Source organism: Anopheles merus, chromosome 2R, assembly GCF_017562075.2.
Source record: "Anopheles merus strain MAF chromosome 2R, AmerM5.1, whole genome shotgun sequence".
Lineage (NCBI taxonomy): Eukaryota > Metazoa > Arthropoda > Insecta > Diptera > Culicidae > Anopheles > Anopheles merus.
In genome coordinates this window covers 42,479,126-42,504,017 of record NC_054082.1, presented here as the reverse complement: position 1 = coordinate 42,504,017, position 24,892 = coordinate 42,479,126, and the positions used below count along the sequence as shown (strand labels likewise).

The window sequence follows — 24,892 nt, the reverse complement described above, 5'->3', positions numbered from 1 at the left end:
GTGCACGGTGTGTGAATGCAGTTTTTGACCGCAGCAGCACATGTACCCAAGGTTACCGGTCGGATGAACTATTCGTACATCTGACTGGCGGGAGTATACGAGCGGAAGCGAGCAACTTACGGTAGCGCAGGTGAATGAGTAGTTTCCCGGCTACCATTATCAGTGCGCGCCTTGTGCATTACTGCCCCTTTCACTCGATTCTTACGCGCAGTCTTAGTACCTCTCCTACTAGCTGTTTCATTGTTCTCTCAACACTTCACATCAAACATCTTCTCGCTCTCGCACCCTAGCAAAAGGTTTTGCCATCTCCTTTTCCATTCGCCCTACACATCTCACTCTTGCATTACTCACATTGGTGCAATGCATGCAGCGCACGTAGCCGCGAAAGCTCACTCGCACACTGTTCTAGGCGCATTCTTCTCGTCCGTAAAAAAGTTTATCTCAAAAATCTGAAAGGGATGGTCTAGAAGGGACTGTGTGTGAAGATGACAGGGGCAGGGTATTCTGGAAAATCCCTAAATAGATTCGAGTAGAACGGTAAGAAGTACAGGCAGCGTCCGAAAAACTTGTTAAATGACTAACTCCCCGGGACTCGTTTTGCACACAGCTACAGTTGCACACATCGTGCTTCGTGTCTAGTAACGGAGACGGGGAAGTAGCTGCTTAAAACGCACGATATTGACGGCCGCGGGACTCAGTACGAGCGTAGTCGCGAAACGGCATGCGTTGGTAGCGTTGTGCAGAAATTCAGTGCCAAGTTGTTACAGACGAACCTTGGCATGGGACTTATGTATCGAGCCGGCGTGTTGATCTCTTAGTGAATCATTTCCCATTGATTACGTGTAACTGTGTGTAAGGAACGAAATAACGAGTGCGTGAGTTTTGTTATCCCGTGTGCTAGTGGTCCTGCTGCTGTCCCAACATGCAATACCTACCACTTGCGGCCGGTATTCTGGGGATGGTGAGCTTTAGCAGGCCCCAGGATAGTCTGCTGTCGATGCTCAGCTTCCTGCAGGATGGCGGCGAGCGTATGTCGCACGAGCTGCCAAGCCAACCGGTCGTTCGGCCGGAATATGATTTCATCATTGTCGGAGCCGGATCGGCCGGCAGTGTGCTGGCAAATCGGCTAAGTGAAGTGCAGGACTGGTCGGTGCTGCTGATCGAGGCAGGACCTGGTGAAAATTTGCTAATGGACATCCCGATGGCGGCCCACTACCTGCAAAACTTTAACATCAACTGGGACTATCGAACGAAGCCGAGCGACCAGTACTGTTTGGCGTTCAAGAACAATCAGTGTCGCTTTCCACGTGGCAAGGTGATGGGTGGCTCGAGCGTACTAAACTACATGATCTATACGCGGGGCAATCGGCGCGATTTTGACCACTGGGCCGACCTGGGCAATCCGGGCTGGTCGTACAAGGAGGTGTTGCCGTACTTCAAGAAGCTCGAGCACAGCGTCGTACCAGACGCGAACCCGGCGTACGCGGGCAAGGATGGTCCGCTTACCATTTCCTATCCCCGGTTCCGCTCGGACACGGCGAAAGCGTTTGTGCAGGGCGCAATAGAGGACGGTGCTCCATACGTCGACTACAACGGGCCGACCCAGATCGGTGTCTCGTATATCCAGAGCACTACGAAGGATGGCAAACGGGACAGTACGAACGTGGCGTATCTGTACGATATGCGCAACCGCTCGAATCTGCACGTGAAGAAAAACAGCCAGGTGACAAGAATCCTGTTCGACCGCAGTGCCAACCGGGCGAATGGAGTCCGATTCTTTCACGCCGGCCGTTTCCATACGGTTCGCGCGCGTCGAGAGGTGATCGTTTCTTCTGGCGCTATTGGTTCACCTCATCTGCTGATGCTTTCCGGCATTGGACCGGCCGACCATTTGCGCGCAAACGGCATCAAACCGATCGCCGATCTACCGGTGGGGCACAACTTCCAGGATCATACCGCGGCCGGTGGCCTCACCTTTCTGGTGAACAATACCCAAACGCTAACCTACAAGAACGTGTTCCGGCTGGACAACTTCATGAAGTATCAGTACGACAAGCGTGGACCGTTCACGTCCACCGGCGGGTGCGAAGCCATCGCATTCTACGACTCCGAGCGTCCGGGCGATCCAGACGGATGGCCCGATTATGAACTGCTGCACATCGGTGGTACGATCGGGGCCGATCCCACCTACGAGGTGAACTTCAACTACAAGCACAAAACGTTCCAAACCCTGTTTGGCGAGATTCAGCGCCGGAACTACGATGGGTTTACGGTTTTTCCATTGATCATGAGACCGCGCAGCAAGGGACGCATCTCGCTGAACGGTTCCAGCCCGTTCCAGTATCCGATCATCGAGCCGAACTACTTTGACGATCCGTACGATCTGGACATTTCGGTGCGTGCCATCCGGAAGGCAATCGAGCTTAGCCGGACGGGCGCAATGCAGCGGTACAATGCCCGCCTGCTAGATATTCCGATGCCGGGCTGCGAACATTATCGCTTCGATTCGGACGACTACTGGAAATGTTTTTCGCGCCACGCCACCTTCACGATCTACCATCACGTGGGTACGTGCAAAATGGGCCCGAGAAAGGATCCTACCGCGGTGGTGGATGCGAGACTGCGCGTGCACGGTGTGAAGGGTTTGCGGGTGATCGACGCAAGCATTATGCCGGATGTACCGGCGGGCCATACGAATGCTCCCACTATCATGATCGGCGAAAAGGGTGCCGACATGATCAAGCAAGATTGGAACGAGCTTACGTAGACTGATCATAGGAAAATGTTTGCGTTTTTTTTTACTTGGGAACTTTAACCCTTAGTCAGATAGTGTGTTTATGCACGGCGGTGGCATGCAATTTAATAATTCCTATACGAGATCTCCCACAAGAGAAAACATGTACTATTTATACTATTTATAAAACCTGTATTATGGAATTGCTAGTGATAATTGTAAATCAAACATGTTGTGTACTTAGATTTCGCTGAAATCCAATGAATATAATAAAATTATGTATCGATTTTATTTAATTACGTAACATAGCTCTTTTTTACTTACAAATGAGGAACTAGCAAGTGAGTATTGATAGCCTTAAGGCCGAATTCGGAGAGAAAATACATAACCTTTCGCATACATGCATTTCCAATCTAATTGTACGTGATTGTTTGCCGACGTATAATCAAGTAAGCGAGAGAACGCTAAGGTTTTTATTCGAGCAGATGCTACCATCACACCCCAAGCTGGGCAAATTATACTCTATTCAATTAAATTTCTCACTCCTCTCCGTCCCATCAGCAACTGCAGTGCAGTGTAAATTAAACGAATGCCTAACCGCCTCGATTACGTGTTCGATCGGACGTACGCGATGAGCATTATCAATTTAATCTGATGTAACAAATCGTAAAGCGTATACAAGCCTGCTGGCAGAGAATGGGGATGGGGAGACAGAATGATATGAAATTTGTTTTGAACAAGCTTAAACGCAACGCGGATTTTTTTCTAAATGTAATGGTAAACAAACTATTCACATTCAGTTAACAACATAAAGCATAGAGCTATTTGAAATATAGCTAAAAATTATTTTATTCTAATTAAACAACCTACCCTACAGCAACACACTCAACAGTCAATGAACTGTAATGGTCCTTGAATTGTGCACTTGATTTGTGTGATGGAAGCTGAACCACAAAAGCCAAGGTAATACGTTCATCGTGTGTGGAAGGGCTACATTGCCAAGGCCACGGGATGTCCCTTTTGTGGTGGGACGCTCTCACAAAACGGCTGTTGCATTGCCAAGGACGGAATGAAAGAACATGCAGTACACTTTAAGTTGGTCAAAACTTGCTTATCTAAGACGAAACGTGTAAAAAGGAATAAAAGCAGAGCAGAGACGAACAGTTTAAACGATGCGAAAACCTGTTGTGCCACTAAAACTGCCTCTCATCATTGCTGGTTGGTATTGAACCACGAAAACAGTCACTGACATCTGGAGCGGAAGCTGTAACGTTGGTTTACATGATATCTAGGAAGCAAAACGAGCGCAAAAAAGTGAAAGGATTCGGCCAAACAAGTGAGTTTTTGTTGAAATATCCTTTTATACATGTATGTATATGTATCTGTTTGCATCAAAGAATATATGGACTTATTTTTAATAAAAGAAAAAACAATAAACGTAATTTTCATTTCTAAAATAACTACACAAATGAAAATACTCAAAAATATGCAAACTAAATGCACACTTCGAACAAACAATGAAAAATAAATAAATGTACCTTGTTAACTAAACATTAAAAAGCGTAATATAAAGACATGCTAATGAACACCACAACGTTTCTCTTTCATTTGGCATTGAATGTTCTCCGTCCATCTTCCCATTACGGATGACGTGCATCCTCTCCTCCTCACGGCGCACAATATACTGGAAAAGTACAGACTTTTGTGATCAGAATTTCAATTGAATCTACTGCGTTATGTATTTAATGACACCTTTATCCACTCTGCAGCGAACTGGAGTGTTTAATCGATCTGTTTGCTTTAATTGAAACGTAGTCTTGCAGCACCAATTGATGACGTTGGGTATGAAAAGTTGTTTTGAAAATAATCTTACGCTACGTTGAACTACAGTCACGTGCAATGGCCAACTAGAATTGTATTATTTCATTTTCAAATGATCAAGAAATTGATACTAAAACCAAAACAACGAAGCACAGATGTTGTGCACAGATGATTTACTTGCTGTAAAAGCGACGAACCCTATTTAAAATTGCATACTGTTAGGCGTATTGTATTGTGGGAAGAGCTTCATTCGATATTGACGTTATTTAGATGAATATCTCATATAGTGTATTTAGCAACAATATTGCATATGAGGATGTATAATTCTGTACCCTGTTTCCTGCGCTCCTAAACACATTTAATTTGCTCAATATCAAGTTGCTTAATAAATGTCCTCCAGCTGATCCACCAAATATAATATAAGGTGAAGCTATTTGACGTTAGGACAAATCTTTAGATCGTCGATTAGTTAGTGTCAAATTATATTTTCTAAACAAAAGTATGATGACATTGATTTGCTAGGCTAATTTAAATATATTACTCCTGTACTTCAAGAGGTTATATAGGTATAGTTGATACAGTCCCGTGGTACAGTCGTCCACTCGAACGACTTAACAAGTAGCAAAGACGGAAATTCCCGCTTAATAAGTTTCAAAAGCCTATATAAGCACGGCATATGTCGTATAGGTTGTCAATCAAAATGGAGGGAAAGAAGCAGTTATTCAGGATGTGTTATCAATATTCCAAATTGGCAGCTTTTGACCTGTTTTGTAACATCGGAAAGCAATCAATTTGTTGCTATTGATACAAACACAAAAACACAATATTGTGACCCAGTGTTGTGCACAGATGATATGCTTGCTGTAAAAGCGACGAACCCTATTTAAATCATCCGAATCATCATCAGACTAATTAAATGTGTCATTGCATTGATCATTGATTGTAAAATGGGTATCCTCGATATTGTGTTTTCTTTCATACCCGATATTTAGGAGTGCATGCATCGTAACAAATTCCCACAATTCACTTTATTCTATAATGCTGAATCAATCAAGATCGAACTCTAACATAAAACGACATTTCTTTGTCTACAACTATTTACTATAAACTTTAGCTATTAGCTATTTATCAACAACTACTAAACCTATTGAAGCGCATCAGACCGCCTTTTTCACACCCCGCTTTCAGCAACTATCTTCCAAACATTCAGCAGTTCCACACCAACAACAAATGATTATATCATCAACTTAACTGTCTTCATTATCATCAACTCGGCTATATCAAACACCTCATCGAGTTTTTTCGTTTTGTTTTTTCAACCGATCATCGTTGGTGTTTAAATCTAAGGAAGTTACAAAGTGACGTTCACGAAACTGGATACCACATGCGGTCTCCACGCCAGGCTGCTAGCGATAGCTGATTTCCGATTATCATGGAACACGAACCAACGCTCCGATGATAAAAAATATAAAATGGAATTTTAAAATCATCGTTACCCTTGACCATCACGATATCGAACCACACGCTTATCACACTTCTTGCGCCTTTACAACCTTTTGCTCTGCTTCGTCGCGTTTTTCACCGATTCCGTTTTCAACCGTTGCTTCATCGTGCTCCCTACCAATCGGCGCAACAGTAACCCTTAATACTCGTCGCACCAGCATTAGATACCACCAGCACCACCACCGGTAGGGATGTTTTGCCCTAACCATTCGTTTTTTATCAAATCGGACAGCTTCTCGCCGATCATGTACGCCGTAGCGGTAGGGTGTCCACTGGTCGGATACGGTATGACTCCCACATCGGCCACCCGTAACCGCCGCACACCGTACACCTTCAAATTGGACGATACGACGGCGTCCGGATCACTCGGCGGTCCCATCTTGCACGTCGCTATCTGGTGGTGAATTGAGGTCGTCTGCGTACGAATGGCACAACGCCAGTAGTCATCCGTACCGAACCGAAAGCTGGCACAGTTTGGCAACGGCACATCGTACAGTTTCGCACCGTAACGACGGGCAGCCCGTGTGTCCATCAGCGGCAACGCTGACCGGATGCCCTGCAGAATCGTTTCCACGTCTTCCTGCTCCTTCAGCATGTTCGAGTAAAAGCGCGGCCAGTGCAGTGGGTTGCAGCTTTTCAGGCGCATGTACCCCTTTGACTTCGGGTGCAGCAGCACAATATTGACCGTCATTGCGTCTCGCTCGTTCGCTTCCAGCGGTTTATAGATGCTGTAAATGGTGTCCGTCAGCCGGAACCCGTTGCGGATGCCGCTGCCGTGATCGGCGGCCTGTGAACCGCCGGTGAGTATATACTCGATGTTAGGTAGCACGGTCGGAGTGGCCGCACTTTCAGGATTTGTGGTGTTACGAATGAAGGCCACCGCCTCGACACCGCCCGTCACCGTCATCGGACCCTGGCCTTGCAGAAACGACAGAAAGGCGTCCAGCGTAAGGACGTTGTCACCGTGCAGTGAAAGGTTCGTCGTGTTGGTCACGAACGCGAGCCCGGTAAAGTAGATGTGATCGTACAACGTCTGGCCGACGGGCAGGTCCTTTATCACGGGTATGCCTACCTCCTGCAGGTGCTCCTTCGGCCCAACACCGGACAGCATCAGCAGCTGCGGAGTCTGCAGAGCACCCGCGGTCATCAGAATTTCCTTATCCGCGTACACCGTGTACCGATTTCGGTCCCTAATAAATTCCACCCCGTACGCTTGCTGGGTAGTCGCGTCGATCAGCACACGCGTGGCACGCGCATTGGTAAGTATGTGCAAATTTGGCCGATCGAGTATCGGCTCAAGGAAAGCGGTGTACGCCGTCAGCCGGCGGCCGTTGCGAACGTTTGACTGTATGTACGACACACCGATCTGCGACTCGCCGTTGTAATCCACACTTTCCAGTCCTAGCTCACGCCACGCATTCACGAACAGCTTGGCCAGCCGGGTGCGATAGGGAAGGTACCGCACATCCAGATTGCCGTCCGTGCCGTGATATCGGTTCACCTCGCGTAGGTACGATTTTTCCGACTTGACAAAGTACGGTAGAATCTCGTCAAACGACCAACCATCATTCCCGGCCGCTGACCATTGATCGTAATCGTACTTGTTTCCGCGCACGTACATCATGTAATTGATCAGTGTCGAACCACCGAGTCCTTTACCACGCGGATAGCTACAGCGCTGATCCTTCATCCCTACGGAGGTAACAAGTGTAACGTTAGCAAACAGTTTCCCTTTCCACGATCATTGTCCAAATCTATCCCATCACCACATCCTTACCCCAGCAAGAGTAGTTCTGCGGTTCCGCGAGGTATCCCCAGTTATAGCTGGTAGATTGCAGGTACGCCGAAAAAATAGGCACCTGGACGAACAGATTTTCCTGCTCACCGGCCTCTATGAGCAGCACATTCCAATCGCGAATCTCGGTTAGCCGATTCGCCAGCAAGCAACCCGAAGGACTAGCACCGACGATGATAAAGTCGTACTTTTTCAGCAAAGAAGCTTGCTTGATGCTGTTTTCCTGCAGCAATCCCACATTTGCCGGATCTTCCGCACCTAACCCACCAGTATCCGGGCACTGGCACACCGAGCACCGTAGCGTAAAGTATAGGCACAACAACACTAGGGACAACAAACGCCCATTGCCATCGTGCACTCGTAGTAAGTCCTGCAAAACACCCATCGTACACGAAGTGTCACTAACGTGAGTCCACCTTCGAACGATCAGCTTCGCTCGAGATCCGATTTGAAACTAAGCTATCGAGGTTAGATCGTGTCCTACTACTCCTCGTCAAATCCTTCGTGAGGGGCACGTTTTTCCTTCTGTCTCTTTCAGTGTGGCTGGTCATACAATACCTTCAAAGTGGTTTTCAAAACAAAAAATAAAGCCCCTCTACTATCATACTAGTCTGCTTTCCGCACGAGCGATCTACCACCCTTCTTCAAACGGTGCATAAACCGGGTCGCCGTGGAGGAGGGATGATAAAACACACAACGGAGTAACAATATCAACGGCACTAAAGTGATCACTGCATTTGATAACTATAAAAATTCCGCACGTCGGAGGGTGTTGCGGAGTTAAAGGTGATTTTTGCTTTTTGTGCTTTTCCCGCAGTTCCGCTGTGAGTACTTCACGGTCACGCGCACCATACCACGTAACATCAGCCAAAAGAACTAGACTGTTAACAAACTTAGCTTACCAGACTACTACTTCAGTAATCCAGCGCATGGAATCGATAATCTCAAAATCGGCAATGATAGACTGCCGCACGTGTACCTTTATGGATCGCGCGGATAGGACAAAGTTATGGGATTTTAAGCAAAACGCGATTCGAATGTTGATCTCTAGCGTAAGGATTTTTTTGTTAGGCTAAGATATCTCAAAGCCGGTCGCGTGGTACAGTCGTCAACTCGTATGACTTAGCAACATACCCGTCATGGGTTCAAGCCCCAAATAGACCGTGCCGTCATACAAAGGACTGACTATCCTGCTATGGGGGGTAATCCAAAAGTCACTGAAATTCAACTCCACAAATGGTATAGGCAGGTCTTGACCGACAACGGTTGTTGAGCCAAAAAGAATAAGAGGATATCTAAAGTTTCTTTTACGGATGTTTGATTTTTTCTTGCAAATAACACGGTCAAGAGAACCGGTATTATGAAATAATTATGTAAAACATCTAACATTATATAACTAGTTCTAACCTTCCAAGCCCTTCTTGGGTTAATAAAAAAATACTAAATCCAGTTTTGGCTTTAACCCCTTCAGATTTTTCTTTATTTATACAGAACAACCCATCAAAACCCTTGCCTATCAGTTAAGGATACATTAAGGAACAATTTCAGACCCAGCCTCCAACACGGAAGGAATTTAAATTCATTAGCATTGCATATGGATGAAGATCTCTTCCGTAGAAAATGCTTGTCTGCCGTTAAAATCGTTGTCTTGTGTCACTCCCAGCACTATCATGCACCGGTTTTTTTGGGTAAGCAATCTGGTACCCAGGTCAGCTTTAGACGAGGGCCTTGGCATAGCACTGGCACACTGACACTAACTGTCAATGGTTGATTAGCAGCCGTTCGCTTTCGTATTTTACTCCACTTCTTCACACTATCTTCCAAAGTTCACCAGTCTCGTCGCCGGGTAAGGATTTACGCTAACACTATCGTTTAACCGGCATCAATTTGAGGGTCAACATAGTTATGATAGCTGTTTCTTTTAGCTGTTTTGTTGCAAGTTCAAATGCACAACAACTTTTGTTTTATTTGTTTCTGAACGAATGGCAGGTGAATTGACCAATCGATCGACGATTTTCGTCTTCGAACACCATCAAACAGTGCACCAAAACAAATTAAATTCGCAGCGTTTTTAGCCGTTTTAAGTACAGCATAAAACAGGAGACAAAGCATCATAGCGCATCGTAAAATGTTTACGTTGATTTAGGCTTATGCTAACGATTATAAGCTAAATGATTCAGCATCAAAACATTTCGTCATATTTCGCTAATCGGCAGCTCACGTTAAGTGCTGAACGAAATGGTTCCTTGGGCAAAAGATTTATTTGCCTTTTTCTGCAACGAGTCACAATCAAAACCTTCCTTTTTAAATAAGACTTTTTCCACGGCAAACTATAGTAGATGCTCTCAACCTAAGCTCGAAAGCACAATATGAAAAGAAAAAAAAATATTTCGTGGATGTACGTACCCTGCACCGCAGCATTTTATCGCCATTGCGATCGGACGCTATTGACACTAATATTTGCGCCCGTAACACAGCTAATTGGTCGAATCGGCGGGGCGAACAGGAAGGTTATCGTACGAATGCTTTTAACTTTGTGCAATAAAAAAAATAGCGCCGTCTCACTGGGCAGCGATGTTTTCAATGGCGCTCAGCATTGCATAGTTCCGGGCTTGAGTTAAGACGGCATCTAACATGACCTACCCTATTCGCCCACTCGTACCGTTATTGTGTCTGCGTTTTTGCCACACATGTTTAGTGTGACAGGCGAAAGGCAGATTGCAAGGATTGATATTTTGGCTTTTTAACGGAAATCAAATTTGTGTTTCACAGTTTTGTTAGAAAATAATCTGGTTACACACATTGACTTACAATATATCACTAAATTGATGCTAAATTGATGTAAAGCTGTATTAACTTTTCATATTAACAAAACTTGTATTTTCTGTAAACTTTATCGTGTCATTTGTTTGTCCTTTTTGCTACATTTTTCGTCCTTTTTGCTACATTTTTGTTGTCAGTTTGATTTGATTTAATCATTCACTTACAACGATTTACATCAATTTTTGGGTTCCCATATTTTGTTGATGCGTTCCCACGATTTTTGGTCGTTTGATTTTTTGGTCCAATTGTATTGATATCCATCGGTCAAAATCTAGGATAATTAATCATGAACTGACCAATAAATCGTTAATCAAAATAGGTGATTAAGCATGAATGTTGTCATATTTCAGTGAAAAAATGCAGGCAAGATAATGCAGTATGAAATTGTTAAAATGTAGGAATAGAATTTCAAATGATTTATTCCACTGCACATCTTGTCTAGCTGACGATGTTGATTGTTGACCACGGACTACTGGCCAATAAAAATATGGCATGAGCAAACGATTTACCATAAGATTCTTTTGGCTGTGATTTTCCCAACAATCACAGGACTACAATTGACCATAACAGATTTTACATTATTTACATGTAGTCTGAGAAGGTCATTGGCCTTTGTTGCTCAAGAAAATTGTGTATTTAGCATCTCTATAGAGCAAAACGTTAACGCAAAGATACAGCGTATCCAAAGTCTATAAGCGTATCCAAAAAACATAATTTTATACCACTCTACTGTCTATAGTTCTACGCTTGGCAGGTGATCTTCATTTCATCACATGAAGACCATTTCGGGATATAAATTGTTTCCAAGACGTCAATTAAATCCATCTCAGAATTCAACTTCATCTGCTAAAAGTGTTATGGCTAGGCGAAGAAAACAGGTTTCCACCTAACATCGTATCATTATCACATCTAATGCCTAGCCTACTGTTGTGGCTTCTTGGTGAAAAGTATCGTAAATATTACCAACACTGGTGAATTATTTTAAATCTCTTACCTTCTTTTCGGTCAAGCCATAATCAATGAAGCAAACAAAATGAAATATTTCAAGCCTCTCATCCACTATCGGTTCAGAAAACCTGTTCAAAACGCACGCCCGTCTCTAGAGGGTTCCCGAGTATATGTTTACAGACAAGAACCAAAACACCTTAGAATGATGGTGCTCCCGCAGTTCTGTTCTGTACCGGTTTAGCAGTTTACTTTCGACTGCGTCGACGTTCGTTTCGTGAGTTTGTCCCTGTTGAATTCGCAAAAGCATGCACTGGACCACTACACCATTACTGCTCATCGCTGCCATTGTGAGCCTCGCACAATCCTTTTTATGGTGGCCACTCTACGTTAAAAAGCAGCAATGGCTGCACAGCGCACGTCCACCAGCACCGTCGTCCCCAGCGACGCCGCCAGTCAGTCTGCCAGGTAATCACGTGCCGCCGCGAGCCGCAATGTCAAGCGTCGAATTATCGTGTCATTGAACTTTCTCGCTTAATTCACAGCTCAGGAGAGCTATAGGACAGTGTATGATTTCATAGTTGTTGGTGGTGGTACTGCCGGTTCGGTCATCGCTAGCCGGCTTGCCGAATTACAACAGTGGCACATTTTGCTGATTGAAGCAGGCGGTGGCCCAAGCGATAAGGATCTAAGCTGGAATCTTCAGGCCCAGCGGCAGATGGGCTCTTGTCTGGGTAAGTGTGTGTGTTGGTGCGATGTTAGATTTAACACTCAGCCAGATTACACCCATATTTGTACCCATTTCAAACAGGTGCTCCAGAGCAGCGGTGCGAAATACCGACCGGCAGGGGATTGGGTGGCAATACCCTTACCAATAATATGCTTTACGTCAGAGGAAGTGAAGCAGATTATGATGCGTGGGCAAAACAGACAAATGTGGACTGGTCGTATCGGAGTGTGCTTCCGTATTTCTTAAAACTTGAAAATTTTCGCAAAAATGCTTCTTGGACCTCACGGCAGCAACGAGGAAAAGGTGGACCTGTTCCGATAGCGGGACTACGCGAAAAATCACCTTTGCTACGTTCCTTCATTTCTGCCTGCAACCGACTCGGGCTACGTACGGCCGATTACAACACGGAAAGGAACCAAACCGTTGGGTTCGTTCAACTAACACAATACCGCACCAAGCGCATCACTGCATCTGACGCATACATTCGGCCCGTGAAACAGTTGTTCAACAATCTTCACGTCATGTCATCGGCACGGGTCACAAAGGTGCTGATAAACGGTATGAACCGGCAAGCGGTAGGAGTCAAAGTGCTTGTTAATGGCAAGCAACGAAAACTACGTGCTACCAAAGAGGTCATCCTTTCGGCGGGACCTATATTTACACCACATCTGTTGCTGTTGTCCGGAATTGGCCCCCGAGCGCAGCTGGACGCATTGCAAATCCCAGTACTTGCAGATCGTCCCGTAGGAGCGACAATGAACCTTCAATTAGTATCATTTCCGCTGCATCTCGCAACCAATCGAACAGTGCCATATGCAGCGCAGAAAATGATAGAAGCAATAGCATTTTTAAGTACGACCAAACAGAACAATACTGATCCTACACACGAGATTCTGTTCCAGTACGAACCACGCGGTACACTGGAATATTTTTCACTCGGGCTAATTCACCTGCGACCAGCGTCGAGAGGATTCGTGCAGTTAAACGCCACAAACCCTTCACGTAATCCCGTGGTTTACACCAATTTTTTCAGCGCCCCAAACGATATGGAGGAAATTTTGAGCGGCATTACCGAATGTCTTAAGATTATTCACAGCGAAGAGTTTACCAAGCTTGGCCTACAGTCCAGAAAGCTGATCGTCCCCCCTTGTGATAAGCTTCGGTACGGCACGGACGAATATTGGCGCTGCGTCGTACGTCACGTAGGCCATGCAGCCGATCAACCGTACGGAACCTGCCCTATGGGAAGGCAAGATAATAGACAAGCAGTGGTATCACCGGAGCTAAGAGTACACGGCATTGGGAATCTACGAATAGCCGATGCAAGTGTTATGCTTCCTGTTTCCAATGGCCATACCCAGGCGACGGTGTATATGATAGCTGAAAAAGCGTCAGATTTGATCAAAAGCTCTTGGGACTGGGGCAATGAACTAGAACGGCGCCGCTAGCTGTATAGTATGACGATTCAAATGCAACGACTTTCGAAGGGTCGATTACTCCTAAATGTATGCAATCTGCGTTTCATCCTGATCGGGCACTGGTATAGGACTGGTATAAATTGAACCTAAGATAAAGTAGAAATAGCTTTAACATCATATTGAGAGACGAATCCTGACGCAAGACTCAACGGATCTATAAACAAAACAACTAACCAACCTTTAAGATCATTTTTAAATAAATCCGTTAATTTTAATATGAGAAACCAAACATTTCATTTTATTAATAATTTCTCAAAAACATATAGGCATCACATTGTTTCATTACTCTATATTTGGTAGAGAAAATGTGCAGCAATAGATCAAATTATATCGATTATTCTTTCAAGAATGTTATGAAGATGCCCAAAATAATATGCACTAGATACGATATTTAATTTTTAAATAATTTAAATATAAACAAATTTGTTCTGCACGTCCCTACAAAAAAGCACCCGGTTCGTGGTGCATTTAACAACTACATCATGTAACAGAATGGCAACAATAAAATTGACAATAAAAATAATTATTTTTGAAGGTAAATTTAGCCTCAGACCCTTGGTCAATCACAGAGATGTCTTGCTCTCCTTTGTTAAAGCCAACATACATGTCATGAACTTTTGTCATGTTTTTGATTTACCTCATACAATTTCCGCAGTCAAATGCGATCTGGTATGTGGTACAATAATTGAAAATGCACCATTTATTTTTATACAATTAATTTATCCAAGCTCCATCGAAATAATACAGACCTGCAAAGAGAAAAAACAAGAAAGATTGAAGTGAATATTTTATTATAATTAATTTAGAATATTTAATATACACAAAAATATCCATTGAACTTCACAGACATAATAGTATTTTGAATAAATCCCCCCTATCCCTTATTACTTTTACAATTTTTAAAAGAAAAAAACAATTCAACCCTGACATAGCTATGCAATATTTAAAATATATTGGTAAATCTTACAACCAGGAAAGTTCGTAACATTTAATTCATGTATGAGCTATACCATTATGAACTAATTGCCACAATTCGGAGCAACATATGTCGAACTCCCAAAACACACTTTTAACGGGGCAGTTACATTTAAACCTAAAATTCTGGCGTTTCCTTATTGTTGGATGAAGGTTTTTTGGGCCAAAACAAAGAATAATTTCGAACTTCATTAAATGTTTTTCATCGCTTGGTACATCTCACTAAAATGATCATTACATAAGCAATGAGTACCAAACTGCCAGAATAACACATATAAACATTTTTAACGACCATAGGCTTCCGTTCGCGTAAGTATAGCTTGCCAGAGTCTTCTCTATGTTTTCAATGTACACCAGCCAACAGTTTGAGATCAACTGAAGGTCGCAGCTTTAGGGTGTCTTTTACACGAATTATTCAGCATCAAGCCAAAGCGATATCCAAATTAAAGTTATAAAAAAAAACAATTGGCAGAAGATAAAAGTTCGTTTCTGTATGGACTTAAGTCGCATACGCGGCCTATTACAACACTTTTAAACAGGTAGAAAGTATATCATTGCATCGTATAATGTACATCATTGCGTACATCATTACGAAAGTATATTGCGATATAATAGAAGAGAAATAATATCTGATTAATATCTTCCTTTAACAATAAGTTACAGTTGAAATATTCGATCTTGTGCTTCTTTTGGCCTCAGTCTGGCTCACCATCCAAACTTAACATGACTGATTCACTAAGGCAAAACCTATACCACCACCTCGCAATTAAGCCATTTATTATACAAACAACAGTGACAGCGCCACACTCTCCCACCATCACCATCAATAGCCGAGGCCCCAAACACATATGCCGATGGCTAAATCAACTCAGCCGATAAGCATGCTCCGGTTCGTGCCTGTCTCATTGCATTGTCCCGGTATGTGTCTAACGTTGCAAACGAAACTGAAATCGAAATGTTTGCTCACGGGTTTTGCCAAAATGGTAAAACAAGAGAACTGTTTCATGTCCCAGACACACGACCACTTCCGCCCTGGGAGCGTCTTCTTTTTCTAGTGAAGAATGCTGAACCAATAGGCTAGCGGCCAGTCGAAGCTATACATATAACGGTTATTATAATCGAAGGTTTTTGTTTTTTTTACGAACGTTACTCACAATCGCAAGCAAAATAAATTCCTCCCTAGAATTGTACAACTCTTATTCTGATCGCAAAAGCACCAACCCCCAAACGAAAATAAAACAAACATCACAATTCTTGACAAGCTACAGCGTACCGCGCATAGTGAAGATTTTTCCGGAACCGGTTTGCAGCCAGACACTCTACCAGTGCTGGTCAAAAATCAATTGCACCCGTACACTGCACGGCAGCCGCGTCACTGTTGCACAAGGGAGTGCAGCCCGCCGTAGTACACGAATAACTTATGTAATTGCAATCGCTTTTCTTTTCACCCTGTCCGGGTGGTGGTGTACGAATGCGAAGAGAAAGAACATCCTTACGGACAACGAACTTTGCGCCACGGCAGGCACAACAACCTCCTTCGGTGGCCAGATATAGAACCATCGGTCATTGGCTCACAAAGCACGACAACCTGTAACTGCACTCGCTTATGCTAAAGCTTCGCCATACTTTCTTCCACCGTGCGTTCTGGCCGGGAGGACAAAGAAATTCCACTGATAGTCGAGGGCAATAAGCGATTAACGTTCAGCGAGCTCGCACCTCAGCGTGTGGTGCTCCAGTCGATACAAATGATCAACCGTAACCGAACGAAGGAGGCACCAGCCGCTGAAACGGGAGGAGAAAGTGCAACGGCAGGAGCAAATCTCGCATCTCTACGTGAGATAAATACGAAGCTCCAGTAGGATTCGTGGCGCCTGACAACTGCTAAAGCCGTCGAAACGGAAGATGTACAACAACAACAACAACAACAACACACCCACAAAGTTAAAACTGAAATTTCAAAACATGTTATGTCCGAGCACGGCGCAAAGGTGAACAAACTTTTCTTCCGCGCGTTTATGAAGCTTCCTGCTAGTATGCAGGTTAATTAGTAGCTACATTCAACTTACAGTGCTTTTTGTTGTTTTGCAAGTAAAGGGATACATTGAACAGGTCAGTTAATGACTTCTACTTCGTGCCAAAAACAGAACGGGAGAAAGTTTACCGTTGACACCGATTTGGAACACCGGCGTGGTGTGCGAGCTGAGAAGTAAAAACAAAACCCGACAACTTCTGACTTGGGGTTTGACTGACCTACTAGTAGGGGCGGTTATGTTCGACAGTGCGCTAATTGTTTTCTTTTTTTTGCGACTCATACAACAGATAGCATTTTGTGCGTTTAACAAAATAGCACAACTTCAGGAAAAATGAGGTCCTGAGACGCAATATTCGGTCATGATTCATACCAATGGTAGAATAAACATAATAACTTCTTGAAACTACTTAAAAGTCACATACATGAACTTATCGTTCTTTGACAAACAAGGGTGCCGATAACCGAAACCACATCTTTACACTATATAAGCGTCATTAAAAGAAAGCATTTTTTATACAAAGACAACAACCTATCCCAATTAAACTCAATCCTAACGGAATTCTTTTCTCGAAAAAAAAACGTAACAAAACAACGACTAGTTGCTAGACACGCCTCTATGCTGCCTCAAACAATCAAATGGCGTGTCAGGAGAAAAACATTTCACTCGCAAAAACATATGTTCCTATCCCAATGTTCTACATGACACACCTCTAACACAACGCGAAAATTCGTTCTATTACATCCCCTCTTATCACATAGATTTTCATCGCATAACAGTCGATCGATCACAGCCACGCATGCTGGTGAGGCGGTAGTGCAAAGGCCAACGACAACCACTGCGACACAGCAACTCATCATTCATCTTCGGGCACAAAAGCAACGACACGCATCCCACTCCCGACCGCAAAGCATGCGATCAACACACACGCACATAGTCACGCCAGGTCTACCCCGGCCCAAAGTCATGGTCTTGGACGATCGTCCAACGGCTGCCAAGTTCATGGTTTTGTCCCGCTAAAGACGTACCAACGCTGATCAGTTGCGCTTGGGACACTGAGCAGAGTGGACACGGAGTTATTTGAGTGAAGTTTATCGTTAGGTCGCAAGCGTTATCCAGGATACGATCAGTGGGCTGCTATTCGAACAAAGGAGCATCATGAAGCATTTGTGGATCGCGGTGATCCTAATCGCGACACATGGTGCACTGACCGCGAACGGATTTTTTCTACTGCTCAAAACGCTGGCCCATGCTGGACGCTACATTAACGAGCATTATCCAGACGGTAGGCAATAGATTCGACGGTCTCATTCCAATACCTACACCCTAGCTTTGTCGGAGCGCGAGTGGAATCTAACAACTGTTAAAGCTAAGTTTGTGCACTTTCAAACCGGACATCACTCCGAAGATAGTCGCCAGCGGCTGGAACCAAACCGGAAGTGAAACCAAAGACCACAATTTGTGACAGAAAAAAAGAGAAATTACTCCCGCCAAATGACAAGCGCAACGGTTTTCTCTTCCCTCGTATCTTTTAGTGATTTAACCAACGTTGTGTGATCGTGCTTTTGACGAGAAAGGAAAAAAGAGTGTACTTTTAGTAATGATTATGTTTGTCCTTCTTGTTCTACTTCTTTTTGCGGCTAGAGGGCATCAACTACCGCCAGTCGGTGCCGGAGTATGATTTCATAATTGTTGGTGCCGGCGCAGCCGGATGTGTGCTGGCCAACCGTCTGTCGGAAAACCCGCAGTGGAAGATCTTGCTGCTAGAGGCAGGACCGGGCGAGAACGACTTGCAGAACATTCCGCTGCTGACTACATTTCTGCAAAACTCCCAATACAATTGGGCGGACATTGCTGAGGCACAAAATACCTCCTGCTATGGTAAGTACAACGAACGACTTGCTTTCGTCTCACGCCAGTCTGACACGATGGGCATTGATTTCTGAACCTCGCCGACAGGCATGATCGATCAACGGTGCAGTCTGCCGCACGGCAAAGGTCTGGGAGGATCGACCCTTATCGACTACATGCTGTACGGGCGCGGTAATCCCGCCGATTACGACCGGTGGGCCGCACAGGGCAACCCGGGCTGGTCACATGCCGATCTCTTCCCGTACTTTCTCAAATCCGAACGGGCGGAGCTGCGAGGTTTGGAAAATTCCACCTACCACGGTAAGAGCGGTGAGCTGCACGTCGAGTTTCCAACGTTCCGCACCAATCTGGCGCGCACCTTCGTGAACGGGGCCCGAGAAGCCGGTCACCGCAAGCTCGACTACAACGGCAAATCGCAGCTCGGCGTCTCGTACGTCCAGACGACGGGGCTGCGCGGCATGCGCCAAACCGCGTACCGTGCGTTCGTTGAACCGGTGCTCTACAAACGGCCCAACCTGCACGTCCAGCCCTACAGCCAGGTGCTGAAGGTACTGATCAACCCCGACACACAGACGGCCTACGGTGTGACGTACACGCGACACTTCCGCAACTACGAAGTGCGCGCGCGCAAGGAGGTGATCGTAACGGCGGGCAACATCAACACCGCCCAGCTGCTGCTGCTGTCCGGCATCGGACCGAGGGAGCATCTGCAAAACTTTAACCTGCCGCTCGTGAGCAACCTCCCGGTGGGTCAATCGTTCGTCGACAGTCCCGTCTTCAATGGGTTGACGTTTGTGCTGAACGAAACCGGGCAAGCGCTGCTGACGGACAGCCGATTCCAGCTGCGTTCGCTCGGTGATTACTTCCGGGGCGAGGGCCCCCTGACCGTACCGGGCGGTGTGGAGGCCATCAGTTTCGTGCGCACCGAGAACGCCACCACCGAACCGGGCGTGCCGAATATCGCGATCGTTTTCTCAACCGGTTCGCTCGTCTCCGACGGCGGGCTGGGTTTGCGCAAGGGCAAACGCATCAAGACGGCCATCTACAACAAAGTGTACCGCCCGCTGGAAACGCTGCGCAACGATCAGTGGACGGCTAGCGTGGTGCTGTTGCATCCGGAATCGCGCGGACACCTGAAGCTGCGCAGCATCAATCCGTACAGTGCGCTCAAGATCTATCCCGGCTACTTCGGCGCGGATCGGGACGTGGAGACGATGCTGGAAGGCATCAAGGAGGCGGTACGCATCTCGAAGTCACCCGCCATGCGGCGGTACGATACGCGCGTCCTGGGCATCCCGCTGCCGAACTGTGAGCAATGGGACCAGCGGGAGGACGACTACTGGCGCTGCGCGATACGGACGCTGTCCAGCACGGCCTACCAGCAGCTGGGCAGCTGCCGCATGGGACCGGCCGGCGATCCGCTGGCGGTCGTAGCGCCCGATCTTCTCGTGCACGGCGTGCAGGGTTTGCGCGTGGCGGATGTGAGCGTGGTGCCGACCACTATTTCGGCCCAGTCGGCCGCAATCGACTACATGATTGGCGAACGGGCCGCAGACATCATTAAGGACCAGTGGGAGCAAGGCTCCAGTGCGCCCACCTCGTCAAGCGACCGCTAGTGATACATTAGGATAAGACTCTCCTCAATAAATGCCGCTATTTATTTGTAAACAATTTGGGCGCTTTTGTTTGCCTTCCCCGATTGTCGGTCTATCGCGCGATCAACTAATGAAAGTGAAACGTTGCGAGTTTTGATTGCGCTACCTCTTTTACCTACAAACATATCGAACACACATTGTTTACATCGTGCGTAACGGTCTTGGGAGGAACTCTGTATGGATTTGTCAGCATGCCGAACGGATATTGTTTGAGCAAGCAGTTTTCTCAAGTGACTCAGAAGCATCACTTCACATCAAACGGCAGCTCACAGATTAATGGCAAAATATGGCCAAACGAACTTCTCGCGTACTTGAAATGAAATACACCGGTAGCACAAGTACTCTCGTGGTGCACTTGTCACCGCGCAGGAACAACTTACTTCCAGTTTAGCTCACATCCCATACGGATCATCTCATTTCAATGACTGTGAAGTATCAATTACGAATTGAAGTATCCATATATATATGTATTCAAATAATAGCCACCCATGCTGCTCTTTTTTATTGTCATTAGCCGTGGGAATTTACATCCGAGCACATGAGAGCGAGACGAATTTCGCGGTGAGAGCAACAAAGCTCATTGAAAAGTCGAACTGTTTTATGCTTGTCCACATCTAATGGCACACAAGCGTGTGAGAGTGAAACAATGCAATCATTTATGCAGATGCAGCGCCATTACTCTTTCCGCTGGCGTACTGTTTTTTGGGGCGAACAATCACAAAGATACCGACGACACAGCACAACAAAGGTGACACACATGTCCTTTTCCTATCCTTTTCGTTTCTCTTTAGTCGTACGTACCTACAGGTACCGGTTGGCAGCGAAACGAAGGTAGAGCAGCACCGTCACACAAATGCATCATAAAACAGGCAAAAGAGTCATCATTTATTCATCGCGCACGTCATCTTACGGCCGAATAACAATGCTCTTCAACGGGAACACACAAGAATATACGCACACAGACATAGCCTAATACACCGAGGCGCAATGGCTTCCCGGGAAACCTCACTTTACATGAACAGAAAGCCTGCTTTTCTATTGCACACCAAACCACCCAGTTCAACACCCTCGCATTACGCTTTGAACGAAATTCTCCATACAACCACTACTACACTGTTAGGTTTGTTCGAGAGTGTGGACCATCACAGGAGAAGGCTTTCCTCGTTTTCTTTTGCATAATGCGAGGGATGAAAAACGCAAGGGGGAAATTGCTGATGCTGCTGCTGCTGCTGCTGCTAGACGACAACCACCGCAGGGTGAATTGTCAGCGCCCGTTCGAGAGGGTTGTACAATCTCACATTTACCACGAGGCTTACCGGTAAACCTCGGCAACTGTATTTTCCGTACGCGGGGGAAGGACATTCGTGCGCCGGCTTCTATCAAAACCATTGCATATGCATCCAATTTCCCGGACGGTTATCTTGGTTCACTCTTCACCCCTACGGTCATTTGCAGATGATACACCAAAATTGAAACCCCCGGCTAGGCTTTCTATTTCCGCCTGCCCACTCCGGCACCCGCGTCTCATTGTTTTGGAACGCGTGCCACCCTCTGCAGCAAGCAGGAGCGGCGGCTATGGCAAGAACAACAACGACGGCTAACCTACGGGCGAATTGCGCCTAAATGGCGGCAACCCTCGTCTCACTCACACAGCTCTGCTAGCGAGGGTGGTATTTCTCGTTTCTTTCTGGTTCTGTTCCGCGCCTTCCATGGTTGCCATGGTCCCCGAAAGGGAAACCCCCTTGCGTTCGCCAATAGGAAGCCGAAACCGTTTACGAATGGTTCCGTTTGTTCTGCGGTATGTCGCAAACGCAGCCACGGCGGAAACGGCCATGAAACCCGTCGCTTTCAATCTAATCGCCCCCGGTCGATGCATCACAGGGCTGACGATACACTAATCGCCGTGATGAAAGATTATGATGAACGCTATTGCCAACGTCACCGAAACGGTCGCTTTAGTACGGCCATTAAATCGTTCCATTGCGGCATCAGGGGTGACGCTTGTGTGTGTGTATGTGTGGTTTGATGGGAAGCAGCAGTCAAAAATATTATCAATCGGTAGACTAAACTAAACACCAACACCAATGGAAAGCATGGCTTTAAACTAATATGAACTAGGTCATTTTTAATTTAGTAAGCAATTCTAGATTTCGATATGGATTCCAATTAGCCTTTAAGAATGTTTTAAATATTTTGTTATTTTGAACAGGTCCGCAAGCAGAATTCATTATTTTATTGGCATTAAACGTATTGGTATAACACTAGTAAACTACTATAGGTATCTTCAGTTTGAATGAAAAACTACATAATTCTTCGTTCATCATACATATTCATAAAACATGCCAAAACCATTAAATATGGCTTTTATTTAGCAACAGTTTCCAACATCCTGATTGATTTTTACTCATTAATTCTCTGCCTCTGCTTTAAGCTACAGATAACCATCAAATAAACCGTAAAAGTTCCAATTTCCACTCAAAACGTACCAGCCGCAATCCGGAAAAAATATTCCTCCAAATCATTCATGGTTTTGAGTTTCCACCGAGCGGCGTCGACCCCTTTGTGCAGGAAGCGCATCATTTTCAAACAAGACCTAAAATTAATTCTAAATAGCACACCACCGAACGTCCCCCTTACTAAAAGCCCACACACTACTACATCATGAACACATCGTTGTGACGCATTGTGCATAGTGATAACAGAAGAACAAAAAAAACAACAACAAATATCTTCCACCCAACGGTAAACACTTGAACCCTCTTCTCTAAAAAACCAACCCCTCGCGCCGTACGGGTCGGTACTTCTGGCGCGGGTTAGATACCAAAGATGCGAATCCTTCTCCCGGGTGGTTGTAAATAACACACTCGATAACACAGCCCGGCACGCCATCATGTAGCGCTAGGCAGGCTGGATTCGATGCAATATTTAAAATATGAATATTTACCCTCACAACTCCATTTGTACGCTTGTTGAATAACGGTGGGCCTTCAACAGCCGAACAGAAACAATTTCCCTCCCACACCTGTATTGACCTGCCACCATCTTTCTGTTCATGTGCATGGTTGGATGTTTTAGTTCCTCACTGGCCGAGCATAAAAAACGACCATAAAAGATCCGACACCAGTTCGCCTTTCTTGCCACATATCCGTAGTAGCTGCTGTAGAGAAACAGGGAAGCCAGAGACGTTTGAAGTGGATCATCCCATACTAATAAAACTTGTCTGCCACATGCTGTTGTGCCTTTACCCACACAACGACATACATTTTGGGAAATCAAGAAGAACGTAGAGAACGAGTGTCTAGGTAAGCAGCAGTAAAACGTAAAATTTGAAAATTGTTTGTTCTTATTTATATCATCTGAGACTCATTCAAAGAGGTGTAGGGGAACTTGGGTCAAAATGGTTAGGTGTGGCGAAATGGTCACCTACATTACTGGCAAATTAACAAGTTTATTTAAAAACATCAAATACAATGTTTAAAGCCCACTATGAACGTTTCATAAACTAAGATTTCAAAATACTAAGACGATATAATGAATAAATTTGCAAATAAAATGTTTGCTCAAAACGATGCAATTTTCACCGACTCGTAAATAAGCTATTCGTACGAATGTAACATATAATTAGAGAAAAAATAGCACTGTGTATCCAGGCACATGATATTTATTGAAGATTTACGTGAAAAAAGTAACCACTTTAAATTAATTTAAAATTTTAAAAGTTATAGTTTCTAATATATTTCACTTGGGACAAAATGGTGGTCATTCCAGCTTGGGGCAAAATGGCCGGTATGTTTTGACAGGAGCAACATGATGAGGCTGTGGTATAAGATAAGGTCTCTACAATATACTAGCTTTACATAAATAAAACTATGCTGTATGTATACTATATCGACAATAAAAATTACTGACCACACGTGAAATATTGAAATATTCCAGCATTTCACTTAAGTATTTAAAAAAATACTTTAAAACAAAACTTCACAAACAAACAAACAAACTCTAAAACAAACTCTACCCGTACAATTTTACATAGATGCAAAGTCCATTTTGTTTCTTTGTTTTGATGTGTTTTGACATTTACTATAAGACCATTTTGTCCCATAGCAAGACCATTTTAATCCGCACAATACATTTTCATGACTTTTGACGTTGATTTTTAGAATTCATTTCAAACATATATATTTGTTATTAATGCGTAAACTTCTGATTTCATGAATAAGACTTTGAAATATCGATTACCGTCAAAATTACAGTGTTAAGTGGTTTAACCAATAAGATATCAATAATAAAATACTTAACAGGTCCATTTTGCCCCGCTTTCCCGTATACAAGATGTATCTAAAACTATGGCATAGGTGCAAAACAAAATCAGCAAAAATGGACATTCATTTAAATCCATCCTACAGCACGATAGAACATGATCTGCAAACCATCACTCGATTGTTTTTGTTTGTAATCACAAATCTATTTTTAAAACCCATCCCAACTGAAACGTTCTCCACCAAACACCGGCGGTTCACTGCGGGCAATC

The 24,892-nt window shown here is 44.8% G+C and overlaps 5 protein-coding genes across 13 annotated transcripts in view; 3 read left to right on the top strand and 2 right to left on the bottom strand.

The window, feature by feature from the left end:
* LOC121588642 (flotillin-2) overlaps nucleotides 1-24,892 on the bottom strand; it is a 156,287-nt gene that overhangs the window by 125,607 nt on the left and 5,788 nt on the right. The gene's annotated exons all lie outside the window — the stretch shown is intronic.
* On the top strand, nucleotides 468-3,020 carry LOC121588638 (glucose dehydrogenase [FAD, quinone]-like). Its single transcript, XM_041906788.1, has one exon. It carries the CDS (start codon nucleotides 923-925, stop codon nucleotides 2,765-2,767), a length of 1,845 nt encoding a protein of 614 aa, XP_041762722.1. The 5' UTR covers nucleotides 468-922; the 3' UTR covers nucleotides 2,768-3,020.
* LOC121588628 (glucose dehydrogenase [FAD, quinone]-like) lies at nucleotides 5,523-8,589 on the bottom strand. The gene is made up of 2 exons (XM_041906773.1): nucleotides 7,836-8,589; nucleotides 5,523-7,750 (listed from the first exon to the last, which is right to left on the bottom strand). The coding sequence occupies exons 1-2, from the start codon at nucleotides 8,236-8,238 to the stop codon at nucleotides 6,219-6,221; spliced, it is 1,935 nt and encodes a 644-aa protein (XP_041762707.1). The 5' UTR covers nucleotides 8,239-8,589; the 3' UTR covers nucleotides 5,523-6,218.
* Nucleotides 12,107-14,013, top strand: LOC121588641 (glucose dehydrogenase [FAD, quinone]-like). The gene is made up of 2 exons (XM_041906792.1): nucleotides 12,107-12,355; nucleotides 12,433-14,013. Exons 1-2 carry the CDS (start codon nucleotides 12,340-12,342, stop codon nucleotides 13,797-13,799), a joined length of 1,383 nt encoding a protein of 460 aa, XP_041762726.1. The 5' UTR covers nucleotides 12,107-12,339; the 3' UTR covers nucleotides 13,800-14,013.
* Nucleotides 17,568-20,368, top strand: LOC121588632 (glucose dehydrogenase [FAD, quinone]-like). Its single transcript, XM_041906780.1, has 3 exons — nucleotides 17,568-18,119; nucleotides 18,479-18,715; nucleotides 18,794-20,368. Exons 1-3 carry the CDS (start codon nucleotides 17,993-17,995, stop codon nucleotides 20,320-20,322), a joined length of 1,893 nt encoding a protein of 630 aa, XP_041762714.1. The 5' UTR covers nucleotides 17,568-17,992; the 3' UTR covers nucleotides 20,323-20,368.